The sequence below is a fragment of the Dromiciops gliroides genome, chromosome 2 (genome assembly GCF_019393635.1).
Source record: "Dromiciops gliroides isolate mDroGli1 chromosome 2, mDroGli1.pri, whole genome shotgun sequence".
NCBI lineage: Eukaryota > Metazoa > Chordata > Mammalia > Microbiotheria > Microbiotheriidae > Dromiciops > Dromiciops gliroides.
In genome coordinates this window covers 458,592,750-458,607,047 of record NC_057862.1, presented here as the reverse complement: position 1 = coordinate 458,607,047, position 14,298 = coordinate 458,592,750, and the positions used below count along the sequence as shown (strand labels likewise).

At 44.6% G+C, this 14,298-nt stretch overlaps 1 protein-coding gene across 5 annotated transcripts in view; it reads right to left on the bottom strand.

Annotated features, from left to right (window-relative positions):
* RIPOR3 (RIPOR family member 3) overlaps positions 1-14,298 on the bottom strand; it is a 119,146-nt gene that overhangs the window by 42,026 nt on the left and 62,822 nt on the right. For 2 of the 5 annotated variants that reach the window (XM_043981526.1, XM_043981528.1), the window contains exon 2: positions 10,240-10,365. The exons of 1 other annotated variant lie outside the window; for it this stretch is intronic. In XM_043981526.1, the coding sequence (XP_043837461.1) occupies positions 10,240-10,340 (101 nt within the window). In that variant the 5' untranslated portion in view covers positions 10,341-10,365. Of the gene's footprint in view, positions 1-10,239; positions 10,366-11,937; positions 12,107-12,699; positions 12,783-14,298 lie in introns of those variants that run through there. 2 more of the 5 variants (XM_043981530.1, XM_043981529.1) reach the window with 2 other exon arrangements.

The following is a 14,298-nucleotide window of genomic DNA, read 5'->3' as shown; positions in this document are numbered from 1 at the left end:
CTGATCTAAACCTTTCATTTTATGGAAGAAGAAACTGAGGCCTGGACAGTTTGAGTGACTTGTCCAAGGTCACACAGGTGGTCAGTAGCAAAGCCAGCATTCAGATCCCAGTTCTGAATCCAATATTCTTAATACTCTAGTACCCCGTCTCTCTTTGTTGTTGTTTAGTTGGTTTTCAGTTGTGCCCAACTCTTCACGACCCTCTTTAGGGTTTTCTTGGCAAAGATACTGGCACAGTTTGCCATTTCCTTCTCCAGTTCATGTTACAGATGAGGAAACTGAGGCAAAGTTAAGTGACTTGCCCTGGGTCACACAGCTACTAAGGCAGGATTTGCATTCAGGTCTTCCTGACTCCAGGCCCAGCCCTCTGTCCACTGAGCCACTTAGCTGCCCTGTTCATCTATAGACTTACTCAATAAACCCCTAGACCCAACAAATCTCCTAGGCAGGGCTAGACTAAAGAAGCTCTAACCAACAGGCCAAGAAATATTTCTTGAGTCCCTCACATATTCCTAGGCCTGTGCTGGGTACTTATTCACAAAGAAGAATAAAACATTGTCTCTGCCTTCAAGGAGTTCATCATCTAGTAGGGAGAAAGAAGACACACACAGAAGTAATTACCAAAGGAGATAGGGTAGAAAATAAGGTGGTATCAATGAAAAAGGCAAAGGAAGTTGGAGAAGAAAGAGATCAAAATGGGCTGTTTCCTTAAGAAGACTTCCTGGAGGAAGTGAGAATGAGATGAGCCTCAAAAGGATGAGTAGGACTCTCCCCCCACCCCCACTCCATCCACCGACCAATCCCCCTCTCCCTTGGGCATACCCGGGCTATTTTCTAGCTTTAGGGATCTGGGACAGAAAAGGAAACAGAAAATCAATTTTCTGGTCTTAAGTGACTATAGAGCAAGTCCTACTGCAAAGAAGAATCATAGGATTGTAGACAGAGCTAGAAGAGTCCCTAGAATCCATCTGATTCAGTCCCTGCATTTTACAGATGAGGAGACAGATCCAGAGAAATTAAGTGACTCACTCCATGTCGCTCAGGTATTCAGCATTAAAGGAAGGATTTGAACCCAACACTTCTGATTTCAGAGCCCTTTCCACTGTCCAACAAAACTTCTAAGAAACAACCAGCAACAGCAGCATTAGAAATTTCAAAGATGCAACTGATGACCCGCTTAAAGTCCCACAGCTCCAACAATATTCAAACACAGCCAAAGAATTGGGATGGTCCCTTGTGATTAGTGGTAAAGGGGATCTGACCTATAAAAAACTAAGCTTCCTCCATATTTCAAGATTCCGTAGAAAGCAGTTAGATGTTTATGTTTTATTTCTGCAACTTCCACTAGCAACAATAGACACAGCTGATTTTTGTGGGATCATAACTAGAAGGGACCTTGTGAATTATCCATCGACCCAAAAGTCTAACCCCTTTATTTTACAGATAAGGAAACTGAGGCCTAGCGAGGAGAAGTAACTTGGCCAAAGTCACACAGGTATTAAATAGCAGAACTGAGATATATGAACCTAGATCTCTGACAACAATCTAGTACTCTTTCCAATAGAACATATTTCTTCTTTCTCCCAATGCTATGGTAATACACACACTCACAAGTGTGTGTTTTTCTTTTTTACACATGGGAGACAAAACAAGAGGTTATGAGTTTCACAGCTTACATACCTTAACGGCCCCTGAAAAGGCCAGCCACCCTCTTCCTGTCAATATGTACCTAAGAAGTTTAAAAGTCAAAATAGCTAAACTATGCACATTTCCAGATTAGCAAGATACTAGGCATACCACAGGCATAAATTTTCTATTTGCTCAATAGACTGGAACTGATCTAATCTAGAGGAGAGCAAGTCAGACCACAGCCCAGCCAGCCAGAGACAGCTCTGAAAGCCCTTCAGAGAGGACCGAGCCGGCTTTTAGGCTCTGCAGTCACTTTGAAAGCCCTTGGGCTGTTTTGGTACAGGTGGGAGGATAAGAATCACACACACACACTCCTCCCCCTACCCCCCCTACCCCCTGCTGGGGCCAAGGTCATGGGCCTTCAGTGGTCATTTCCAAAGATTTCCCCTTGAAAAAAACAAATTTCCTGGCTTGAGGGAGAGGAACAGACAGCAAATATTTTACACACACACACACACACACACACACACACACACACACACACACACACACACACACACACACACACACACACTGCAAAGTTCTACCAACCTTTTGGATCGAGATCTCCGAAAAGTAGCCATCCTAACTGAGAGACCTGAAGGCTGGAGCAGATGCAGAAGGTGGCACCCAAGCACCCACTTCTCTGAGAGCCTGAATCTCAAGTAGGCTGGCCTAGGGCACCTTTAAGATCTGAGGCTGAGGGGCTATAGGCCTCCACTGCTGTTCTTGTTCACCAGTAGGCACTTGGAGCAAATGATCAATGGCAGGTTTACCTAGTGCCTAACCTCCTTTTCCCTGACCCAAAGACATCCTTCAGCCACCAGCCCCAGCTTGACTACTGAACTCCAGAGGGAGAATCAATCCTGCCCCTGCCTCCACCCTGGCCCCAGTGTGTGTGGGAGCTCCAAAGACTGAGGTTGTTCCGTGGCAAGAAATGGTACCCACTGCTCTTCTGAACAGTCAGGGGAGCTGACCCAACCCATGATCAATATGTGTTTGTGGGATAATTACATGTTGGGAGATGGGCTGCATGTCTAATGTGTGTGTCATGCTACCTTGTACTGTAAGCAAGCTGCTAGAGGGTGTGGATGTGCCATGGAGAACCTAGCTTCAGTAAATATTAAACAAGAGCCTGCCAGGTCCAGGCAGAGAGCCAGCAAGAGAGCCCAGTACACATCCATATACACTCACATGCACACCCACCACTCATCACACCTTCTGCCCCTTGAGGCGACCCTGGACTCCTGAGTCCCAAGATTTTGGAAGGTCTCATTGCAAAATGGACGGCTCTAGTGGGAGGGAGGTGCTTCTTCTCGTCACTGTCCTCACCCTGTGAAATTCAGGAGCTGCTTGGGCAGGTTTTATTCCAGTGCCTAGTATACCCTGCCCTTAAAACAAAACAAAACTGTACCAGGTAAAATCAGCAAAGCAGTCGCTAACATCTCCACCCACCACTGATGCCTATGCCATCTACCCGGTGAGTTGCTATTTCACTGGGAAATGGCAAAGAAGAGGTTAAGGCAGCCTTGTCAACTGACCCAGGTGAGATCCCTTATCATAGCATCATCAGAGATTTAGAGGAAGAAGGAAGCTTGGAGGTCATCGAGTCCAGCCCCACTTATTTTACAGGTGAGGAGACTGCAGTTCAGAAATATGGCTAGGGTCCCCTAGCTAGTAAATACATGGGATTCAAATCTGGCTCTTTCTGACTGAAGGCCTTTATCCACTATCCCATGGAAGGAAGCTTCAGGCAGCCAGGGTCTGTATCTAGACCATCGGAAACCTTCCAAGCACTCCCTTCTGAAGTCTTGCCTTTGGGTGCCTAGTTCTGACTGGTCTCCAGTATGATAATTCATCATCAATCCTGGAGAAACAAGTTGGTATCAGTCATTTACAACTTTAATAAGAAGACTAGGGGCAGCTAGATGGCGCAGTGGATAGAGCACCAGCCCTGGAGTCAGGAGTACCTGAGTTCAAATATGACCTCAGATATTCAATACCTACTAGCTGTGTGACCTTGGGCAAGTCCCTTAACCCCAATTGCCTCACTAAAAAAACAAGACAAAACAAAACAAAACAAAACAAAATAAGAAGACTGGGGGAGGGGGGGAATGAGCAAGTGATTACCATGTGCCAGGTACCATGCTAAGTGATTTACAAATGTTATCTAATTTGAGCCTAATAACAACTCATTTTACAGCTGAGTAAACTAAGTCAGGGGCATCTAGATGGCACAGTGGATAGAGTGCTGGGCCTGGAGTTAGAAAGATTTATCTTCCTGAGTTCAAATCTGGCCTCAGATACTTACTAGCTGTTGTTTGTCCTTCATTCTCAGGGTGATGTCATGACTTGCAGTGAATTGGATTTAAGTGGGGGAGGGCTGTGCAAGGTCACTGACCTCACTCTCTCTTCCAGAGCCATCTGGGTCTGGTGGCAAGATATATATCAGAATAACTGGTGATAGCCCTGAATGTTTTTGAGGCAATGGGGGTTACATGACTTGCCCAGGGTCACAACTAGTAAGTATCTAAGGTGACATCTGAATTTAGATCCTCCCAACTTCAGGGCCAGTGCTCTAATCCATTGTGCCATGTAGTTGCTCCTAACTAAATGACCTCAGGCAAGTCACTTTACCCTGTTTACCTCAGTGTCCTCATCTGTAAAATATGCTGGAGAAGGAAGTGGCAAACCATTCCAGTATCTTTTCCAAGAAAATTCCAAATGGAGTGATGGAGAGTCAGACATGACTGAAAAACAACAACAACAAACTGAGGCAGAGAGGGGTTACAGCTAATAAACATCAGGCTAGATTTGAACTAAGGTCACCCTGACTCTAGGTGCAGTGTTCTATTCACTAACTGCCTCCTGAGGCAGAGTACTGTGATGACTAGGGAGCCAACCTCAGAGTCAGGAAGACCTGAGTTAAGGTCTCACTTCTGCTTTACAATAGGTGTGTGAACCTGGGTAAGTCACTTAAACCTCTCAGTGTCCCCAAGAGAGTGGAAGAACTGCATTAGTAGAAGGAGTCTCCTTGTTTTAAGTTCCCTGCATTCATGAAATCACAAGTCTGGACTAATAATAATAAGCTTTTGAATAGAACATGAAAGTTTGAAAATTTCATTCAGCTTCCCAAGAACCCCATGAGGTCCTCTTCAGAGGTCTCCAGGAAGCTGGGCTAATGGCGTGTAGCTCTGGTAAGTGTAACCATGCTAGCAGAACCCTGACTGAGGATGATTTCCAGGGTGGAGCTAAGATGGCGGAGGACCCTGATTGAGTACAAGCAAGGAGATGAACCGTGAGTTTCTGCTAAGTGCAAAAGGACAGGCTGTCCAGCTTAAGGTTGGCTATGTAAGAAGAGGAATTTTTTTCAGCCATAGTGATTCATGAAGGACCACTTGATCAGGGCGGAGAGGGAGGGCCCATACCCAGGGAATCACAGAGTGATTCTCTGAGCTCCTTCTCTCAGGAGGATTTGCATTATAAAAACCTTATCTCCAACAGAGCTGGGACCTCCTTCTGTACGGAGGAGAAAGGGGTAAGGATTGGGAGAGAGGGAGTATTTAGAGGCCTACCAGATGACCACTTCCTCACTCCTCCCATCTCCCTCCTGACCCAAGGTAATTTTCTCAGTGTTGGCTTTGACAGCAGGAATCCATTTCAGCCAGGTTAGGTTACCTGGTGAAAGAGAACCTGAAGCGAGGTCTGTAATTGGATGCCTGGGTCATTCCTACACTCCCAGGGGAGGCAGGTGCTCCAAGCCAGAGGGTCTCTGGGAAGCGGAGGGCCTGTAGGAAACAAGCCATTTCTTCCCTGCTCTCTGACTCATTGCTGAGGAGGTTAACAAGCAGCTCTACGGCTAGGCAGTTCAAAAACCACCAGGGGGTAAAACAAAATGATCCCGGGTAAGAGACAACTTGAGAGAGTGACAAGGTCATTCAAGAATCTGAAAGACCCTCTCACATGAAGCACCTACTACCCACCAGGCACGTAGTGCTAAGCGCTTTTTACAAATATTCTCTCATTTGAGCCTCACAACAGCCCTGGGAGATAGGTGTTGTTATAATCCCCATTTTACAGATGAGGAAACTGAGGCAAAGAGAGGTTAAGTGACTTGCCCAGGGTCACACAGCTAGTATCTGAGGTCAGACATGAATTCAGGTCTGACTACAGGCCCAGTACTCTATCCCCCTTGCTACCTAAATGTTCCTACCAATGGAGATCAGCCCTTATAAGACTTGCCCAGGATCACATTTATCAGAGGTGGACCTTGGATCCAAATTCTGTGGCCAGCTCTATGTCCTATGTTACACTGTAAGGAAAAACTTCCTAACAATTGTTGTTCAGTTGTTTCAGTTGTCAGTTGAGTCTTCATGACCTCATTTGGGATTTTCTTGGCAAAAACACAGGAGTGGCTAGTCATTTCCTTCTCCAGATCATTTTACAGATGAAGAAACTGAGGAAACAAGATTAAGTGACTGGCCCAGGGTCGCACATGTACTTAAGTGTCCAAAGTCAGATTTTAACTCAGGAAGATGAGGCCCACCACACAATCCATTGCATCACCTTGCTGCCCTCCTAACAATGTGAACCACAAAAGTGGAATGACCTACCTCAGGAGATGCTCAGTTAGCCCTCACCAGAGGACTATGGGCAAAAGGTAAGTGAGCACTTGTTAGAGACACTAGAGCAGGGATTCTTGTTCAGGTATGGATTGGATCAGACAGACAAATCGACTAAGATCCTCCCTACCCCATCTCAGCAACTGGGAGATCAGTGGTTCCCATTAGGATTGTCCTGGAGGTCTGATCTGAGATGGCCCCACACTCAGTACCCCCACTCTGTCATCATCTTCATGCTCTCCCTCTACCACCACCCCCATTATAATCTTGAACTCACAAAACACACACACACAAACACACACACACACACACACACACACACACACACACAAGTTCAATGAACTTCTGCCTCATCTAACCCAGAACCATACCTGCAATCTACCTCCCAGACTTCTCCATACCTAGTTTCTAGCAGGTATCACCACCTCCCTCTTTTAGCTCCTTGTTATAAATTGTCTTTCCCCATTAGAATGTAAATGACTTGCTGGCATGCATTGTTTTATTTTCTTGTATTTGTGTTCCCAGAGTTTTGCAAGGTACCTGCCACACAGTGCTTGGTCTGCCTGTCTGTCTGTATTTTTGTCTCTGTCTGTCTCTCCTATCTCTTTCCTATCTTTCCCATCTCTCTCTCCTATCTCTGTCCTACCTCTCCCATCTCTCTCTGTCTCTATCTCTCTCTCTGTCTCCGTCTCTCTCTGTCTCTGTCTCTCTCTCTTTTTTTTTTTTTGGTGGAGTCATGAGGGTTGAGTGACTTGCCCAAGGTCACACAGCTAGTAAGTTTCAAGTGTCTGAGGCCGGATTTGAACTTGAGTTGTCCTGAATCCAGGGCTAGCTGCCCCCTCTGTCTCTCTTTCTATGTCTTTCTCTGTCTCTATCTCTCTATTTCTATGTGTATCTCTGTGTGTGTGTCTTTCTCTCTCTCTCTCTCTCTCTCTCTCTCTCTTTCGCCTTCCCAGGAAGCTCATTCCATCTTCAGCCACCTCTAAATGTGAGGAAGTTACTCCTTATCCTATAGCGAAATGTGCCTCCCCAGAACTTCAACACATATGCCAGCTGGGGCCAAACAGAACAAGTTTAAGCCAAAAGTTATTTAAATATGCTTGTGTATACCTGCTATAAACTACACAGAAAATTTCAGGATCCACTTTCATTATCCCGGTTCCCCTAAGAGGTCGTCTGGGAATTTTCTCTCTTCCACCCATTATCACTGGAAACTTCGGGCAGAGACAAGGAAGTACAGTCACCAGGGAAGGGGGAGGGTTATCCCCAAGGGTATCCCCTTGTAACGGCTATCAAGAAAGGTAGACTATTCTCAAGGGACAGGCAGGCTGTAGGCTAGGCTTCCTTTTCCCTTGAGCTTCAGGGATACTTCCCATGGTCCTGGAGAAGTTCAGAGGCACAGAGAACTCTGGAGTTCAGGGATAGATAGAGGTTCACATGGCTCTTTAGCCAACAGTAATTGCATTTTCCCTCCTAAGAGTCTGAAGACTTGTGCATGCTGCAAGCCTCATACATGCACCAGATTCAGGGTCAGACATTGACAACTCATGATTGATTAAATAAGGTATGGGGGCTTCAGGCTCAAGCCTTGAGGCTCATTCCAGGGCCAACACCGACTCTATTCTCCCAGCGTCAATACCAATTTCCCTAACTACTTTTGTGGCATATACCATGTGGTATGATGAAAACTGTACCGTTCTGGAAGTCAGGGGACCCGAGTTCTACCTTGGCCAGGTCTCTTCTATTCTCTTTCCTCGGTTTCCTCATTTGTAAATGTGAGGGTTGGTCTCTAAGGTAAAAAAGACAGCATGACCTAACAGACAGACTTGGAATCAGGAAGACCTGGTTTTGAATCCTAAGTCCTTGAGCCTCTGGGAGTCTCAGTTTCTTCATTTGTGAAGTAAGGATAATAACAGCACCTACCTCACAGGTCTATTTTCTTTCTTTTTTTTTTTTGGTGAGGCAATTGGGGTTAAGTGACTTGCCCAGGGTCACACAGCTAGTAAGTGTTAAGTGTCTGAGGCTGGATTTGAACTCAGGTCCTCTTGACTCCATGGCCAGTGCACTATCCACTGCGCCACCTAGCTGCCCCTCTCACAGGTCTATTTTGAGGACCAAGTGAGATAATATGTCGAATATGTCGAGTGCTTTGTAAACCTTAAAACACACACACACACACACACACTCTCTCTCTCCATATACATATTATAAATGTAAAATTTATATATTACATATAACATGTGTATGTATATATAAACTACAATTGTAATTATATATTATATATAAATATATAGTGTGTGTATATACCTACACACATATAATATCTATATCTACTATCTACTGTAACTGTAGGAATTATTATGGTCCTTTCCAGCATCAACATTCTAGATCTTATATCCTAAGGTCACTTCTAACTAGAGACCTCTAAGTCCCTACCAGTTTTTAAATGATATTTGCCTATTCTTTATAATCAACCCATCCAAACCACATCACCCCACACCCATGAACAAGTCAACAGAGCAGAGTTGAAGCAGCCTCAGATTTCTCACCCCATCCCAGTCCCACAGGCCCTGAGTATTGCTTGGCCTATAAATGAGCCTTCCAGGGACACAAGAGGAAGGAATGATTTCTTTGGCGTCTCTTTCTAGGTAGCTGGAGTTCCTGGTGTCTGAGATCATTCGCATCAGGGCCTGGAGTTCTCAACAATAAACAAAAAGCCTCATTTTTCTATAGCACTTTACAATTTATGAAATGTCTTCCTCACAATAACCCTAAGAGTAAAGCATAAGCCTTACTATCCCCTTTTGACAAATGAGGAAATTGAGGCTTAGAAAAGGAAGTGACTCATCCACAATCATGAGTGAATGGCCCAGCTAGGACTCAAACTTAGATCTTCTGACATCAGCAGAGTTCAGCTGCAGCTCCTGTTGCTTCCCACAGACTGTTTCTAGTGGGGCTTGGGGTGCTTAATGAGAAGCCAGATTTGTCTTTCCCCACTTGCCCCCCGCCTCTGCCAATCTCCAGTGGTGTATCTGAATTTTGAAAATGCAAAGACCAGTCTTTGAGAAATGTGACCTATCCATAAAGAATCTGGGAAGTCAGGGAAAATAAATATTTTTTTTCCATGGACTGCTTCTCTCACCCTGAAGGATATGACTAGGATAACCACTGAAGAGCCTCTTTCGTTGCCAGACTTTCTAGAAATGGATATTGTTTTGAGTGTCCACTTGCCTGACTTTTTAGCTCCCACTCCCGCTCTAAACCTATGCTCCAGGGTGGTCAGCTAATGACTGCCCTGGAGAAGGAGGGGCTACTCTTGCCTCTATCACAACCTTTCTATAAGCCTTCATCAAAGTGGCTCTTCTTCTCTCTATTCTAGACCCCCTCTAGGGAAAGAAAAAAAAGGAGTAATTTTACCCTTCAAGTCCCTTCCCACCTCCACCCCCATTCCTAAAAGATCAAACCAGACTGGGAGTCAGAGACCTGGGTTTGAGTCCCAGCTCTACCACTCATTTATTATATAACTTTGGGTAAGTTATTTAATTGGGGGAGGGGGCACAGCTTCCTCATCTGTCAAATGGGGATAATAATCTCTTCATTGCTTATCTCACAGAACTATTGTAGGAATTAAAAGAGACTAAATAGGAAGGGTCTGAAAACATTAGGGCATTTATTATAAATATAAGGAATTAAACTGAGAAATTGTAAGTTAAATTAGAATTACTGGAGCTAGGGTTGGGGTAGAGGGTGAGGTATTTGATATAGAAGCAAGGATTGGTGCTTGGCTCTGGGTAAGAGGTCAGGAGAGGTGAAAATGGCAGCTGGATGACATTCCCCAAACATCTGGAGGATGAGAGAGAGAAGAACTTCTACCCATCTTAAGAGGCCTTGCACAAGCTCCGTGCCTGAAGTATTGCTAAGGGAGCTGGACTGTGTGGGTGGGACTTACGAAATCTTCCTGCTTTGCACGCTGCTGAACCCAGCAAAGGAGGAACTTCTGCCCATGGTCCCGACATCCCCAGAGGAGAGGAACCTCACCTTCACCGACATGGTCTCCAGCCTGGAGTACTGTCACCTGGAGGACAAGGAGGACAGAAGAAAAAGGGTACTTCAGGACCACACGGGACTAAACCCTCTGCAGCATGGAGAGTGTGAAGTCTCTGGGGTAATTTTTGAGATTTAAGTCCAACAGTCAACTCTGCCACCACCATCTGACTGAACACCTCTGAGCAAGCGCATCATACTCCAATGTCTCTTCTACCCAGTAGACCAGTCAGGCCCCTCAGGACCCCAGGCAGCCTCCAGCTCCCCACCTAACCATAGTTTTCTATCTGTCCTTCTCCCTTCCCTCATATGCCCTCAACTGACCCTCCCTCCCCAGCAAATGCCCACGTTCTTTGGGATGTCTTCTACAAGGTCTTGAACACAAAGCAAATCCCAAGGTAGGGCTCAACCCCACAAAGTGGGCAACCAAACCTCTAATTCTCAAGTCACTGAGCTAGAAGAGGTGCTTAACAATCAACTTATTCCCCACCCTCCTGTCCCTACCCTATCACTTTGGTTTTTTTTTTTTAGTGAGGCAATTGGGGTTAAGTGACTTGCCCAGGGTCACACAGCTAGTAAGTGTTAAGTGTCTGAGGCCGGATTTGAACTCAGGTACTCCTGACTCCAGGGCCGGTGCTCTATCCACTGTGCCACCTAGCTGCCCCTCCCTATCACCTTTTAAGCAACATGGTATAATGGATGGAGAGCTGGACTTGGATCAGGAAGTCCTGGATTCAAATCCTGCCTCTCACACTTACTAATCCTTACTAGCTGTGTGACCCCAAACAAGACATTTAACTCTGTCTGCCTCAGTCTCTTCAGCTGTAAAATAAGCTGCAGAAGGAAATGGCAACCCCTCTAGTATCTTTGCCAAGAAAATCCCACATGGAACCATGAAGAATTGGACACAACTGAAACAACTAAATAACAATGAAATCACCAGTGTGGCACTGAAACCATCCTAGCATGAGTGATCTTCACTCTGAATCAACAATTAGGACATACCATTGCTTCCCCCGGGGAACAAATCCCAATGTCTGTAGCCTTTACAAAGGGAAAGTTCTTTTTTCATATTTAATCTCAATCTTCCTCTTTTCATAGCTTAGCCCCAGGGTCTCTACTTGCTTCACCATATCACAAATAGTGATCAGGACAAGCTAAATATATTCTATCTTTCCTTATAGTCCCATTACCCCCAAAATGTCACGTTCTATAAAATATCCCCATGCTAGACTAACATCGACACCAACATGTCACCATCACCATACACAATATGCTGATTCACAGAATACCTCATTGCAGCATAGATGGCACATTTTAAAGGACCTCAAAGGTCATCTAGTCTAACATTCTCATTTTTACAGATGATGAAACTGAGGCCCAGTCAAGTTAAGTGACTTGTCCAATGCCACTCACATCAAGGTCAAGATTTTAACTCAAGTGCTCAGACTCCTGAGCCAGTGTTTTGGGTTTTTTCTATCATGCCTTCACAAGTTCACTCATGTGTCCCTCTCAGTCTTGCCTAATAGCCCTAATGTCAAGCCAACCTCTACCCATCCCCCATCCTTCCAGACCTAGCTTAAGTCTCCTCCAGGGTGCTAACCTCTTATCCTTCTGGCTGCTTCACTGTATCCTCAATGACAGAGTCAATTATTGCTATGGAAGATGATGATGATGTGTGTGACAGACATTTCAAGAGTTCTTCAACCAAAAGGAATTCAAGAGAAGCTGAAAGTCAGGGCCCCACCAGAGATCTTGAAAACTTGCTCGTTCTGACAGAATGGAAAGTACAGCAAACTGAGATGCACTGGACCTGGAGTCAGGAAGACATCAGTTCAAATCCAAGCTCATACAACTTAGTAGCTGTGTGGACAAGTCGCTTAACCCCTGCTTCAGTTTCTTGAACTGTAAAATGAGAATCATAATAGCACCTACCTCACAGCACTGTGAGGATCAAATAAAATAATAATTATAAAGTACTTGGGACACCTAGGTGGTGCAGAATATAAAGTTCCAGGCCTGGAGTCTGGAAGATTCTTCTTCCTGAGTTCAAATCTGGCCTCAGACAGTTATTAGTTATGTGACCTTGGGCAAGTCACTTCACCTTGTTTGCCTCAGTTTCTTCTACTATAAAATGAGCTGGAGAAGGAAATGGCAAACCAGTCCAATATCTTTGCCAAGAAAACCCCAAATGGGGTCATGAAGAGTTGGACACAACTGAACAGTAACAATAGCCACCAAAAATCCCTTTAGCACAGTGCCTGGCATGTAGTATGTATTTCATAAATGCTTGTTCCCTTCTCATTCCCTTTGGCCAGCTCAACACCCTGATGTTGGTCCATTACCTGACCCCCCAATTTTTTACCTCAGGATATAGTTGTGATCTTAGTTTAGACTCAGCTGCAGACTAAGGCTGAAGACCTGTATCCATGGCCCCCAACATCTGCATTCTTGTACAATTCTCTTCTTATCTTTGCCTCCTTCTTGCCCAGGGAAGCCCCAACTGGAATTTCTTCCCCTACACGGAAAGCTTTGTTCAGCATCATGGAACCCACCTTACCACAGCCCCTACCAGCTCCCAACAGATAACATCAATCTTTCTAAACTTCCACATTGTCCTACTATTTGTATTACATGATACAGTCCTAAATTGCCTATCACCTTTTCCTATTCTCAGTTCCACATGTGCTAGTCTTACAGGCAGCTAATTGTCACAGTGTCTAGAGTGCTAGGCCTGGAGTCAGAAAGATCTGAGTTCAAATCTGACCTCAGGCACACTGTGACCTTGGGCAAGTCATTTAACCTCTATTTGCCTCAGTTTATTTATCTGTAAAATGAGAATAATAATAGCACCTATATCCCAGGGTTATTGTGAGGATCAAATGACATAATATTTTTAAAATTCTTAGGATAGTGCCTGTTACATAGCAGACACATGTAAATATGAGCTATTATTATTATTATTATTATTATTATTATTATTATTATTATTAAGTCCTCAACTAGACTTATTTAACCCCATGCAAGCCCAGAACTGTGTCTTCTCCTCATATCTCTATCACAGCATCTGGCATGGTGCTATGTGACAATAATATTAAGAATTAATCACATTAATGATAAGCTGCCACTTAGAAAGCCCTTTAAAGTATGTGACGTGCTTTATACATACCAATGAAATACACATTGTTTCATTTGAGACTCATAGCAACCCTCTGAGGTAAGTATGCAATAGGAACTCAACAAATGGTGACTGAATGTCTCCACTTAGGGCAGTGACCACACTTCTCTACTATATGGGAAAGCTAGGCCTTGACCAGAAGCTCCTTCCCATGACAGTCAGTCATCAACAAGCATTTATTAGGCACAGGCATAAAAACACAAACATGACATAATCTCTGCTCTCTGGGAGTTGTTATTATTCCCTACCCACTCCAGGTACTTAATAAGGTTGTGAAGAAGGCTCTAAGCATCCATTCCTCAGGATGCAGTCATGTCTACTCTTACCACTGTGTTTTCAAACCAATAGCTTAGACTCTGCATCCTCAGATGTTAAATTAGCAGAGGGGTAGGAGAAGAAGAATGGCCTTGTAGTATCCTCTTGTACTTCTGCCATTCCCTCTGGCCCTGCTTCCCTCTGCTAAGGGAGCTATCAGTCAGTATCAGATCAGCCATCTATAATACAACAACCAATTAAAACAACCACTGGTTAGCCTAAGGCTGATTGACAGTTTAATCAACTAATGACTAAGGAAAAAAGGAGCAGTCTCCTTCCTGTACATGTGTATGTGCCCAAAGCTACTTCACAGTATAAAATTCCTACTTATGATCCTGAGGCAGTAGCTCCAAATATTATAAATGGAAGATGAGTGGGTAAGCACCATTGCCCTGGATTATTACCCTTAACAACCTCGGGCCCACATTGGCCCATCCTTCTCAAGTCAACAAATACATATGAAGTGAGAAG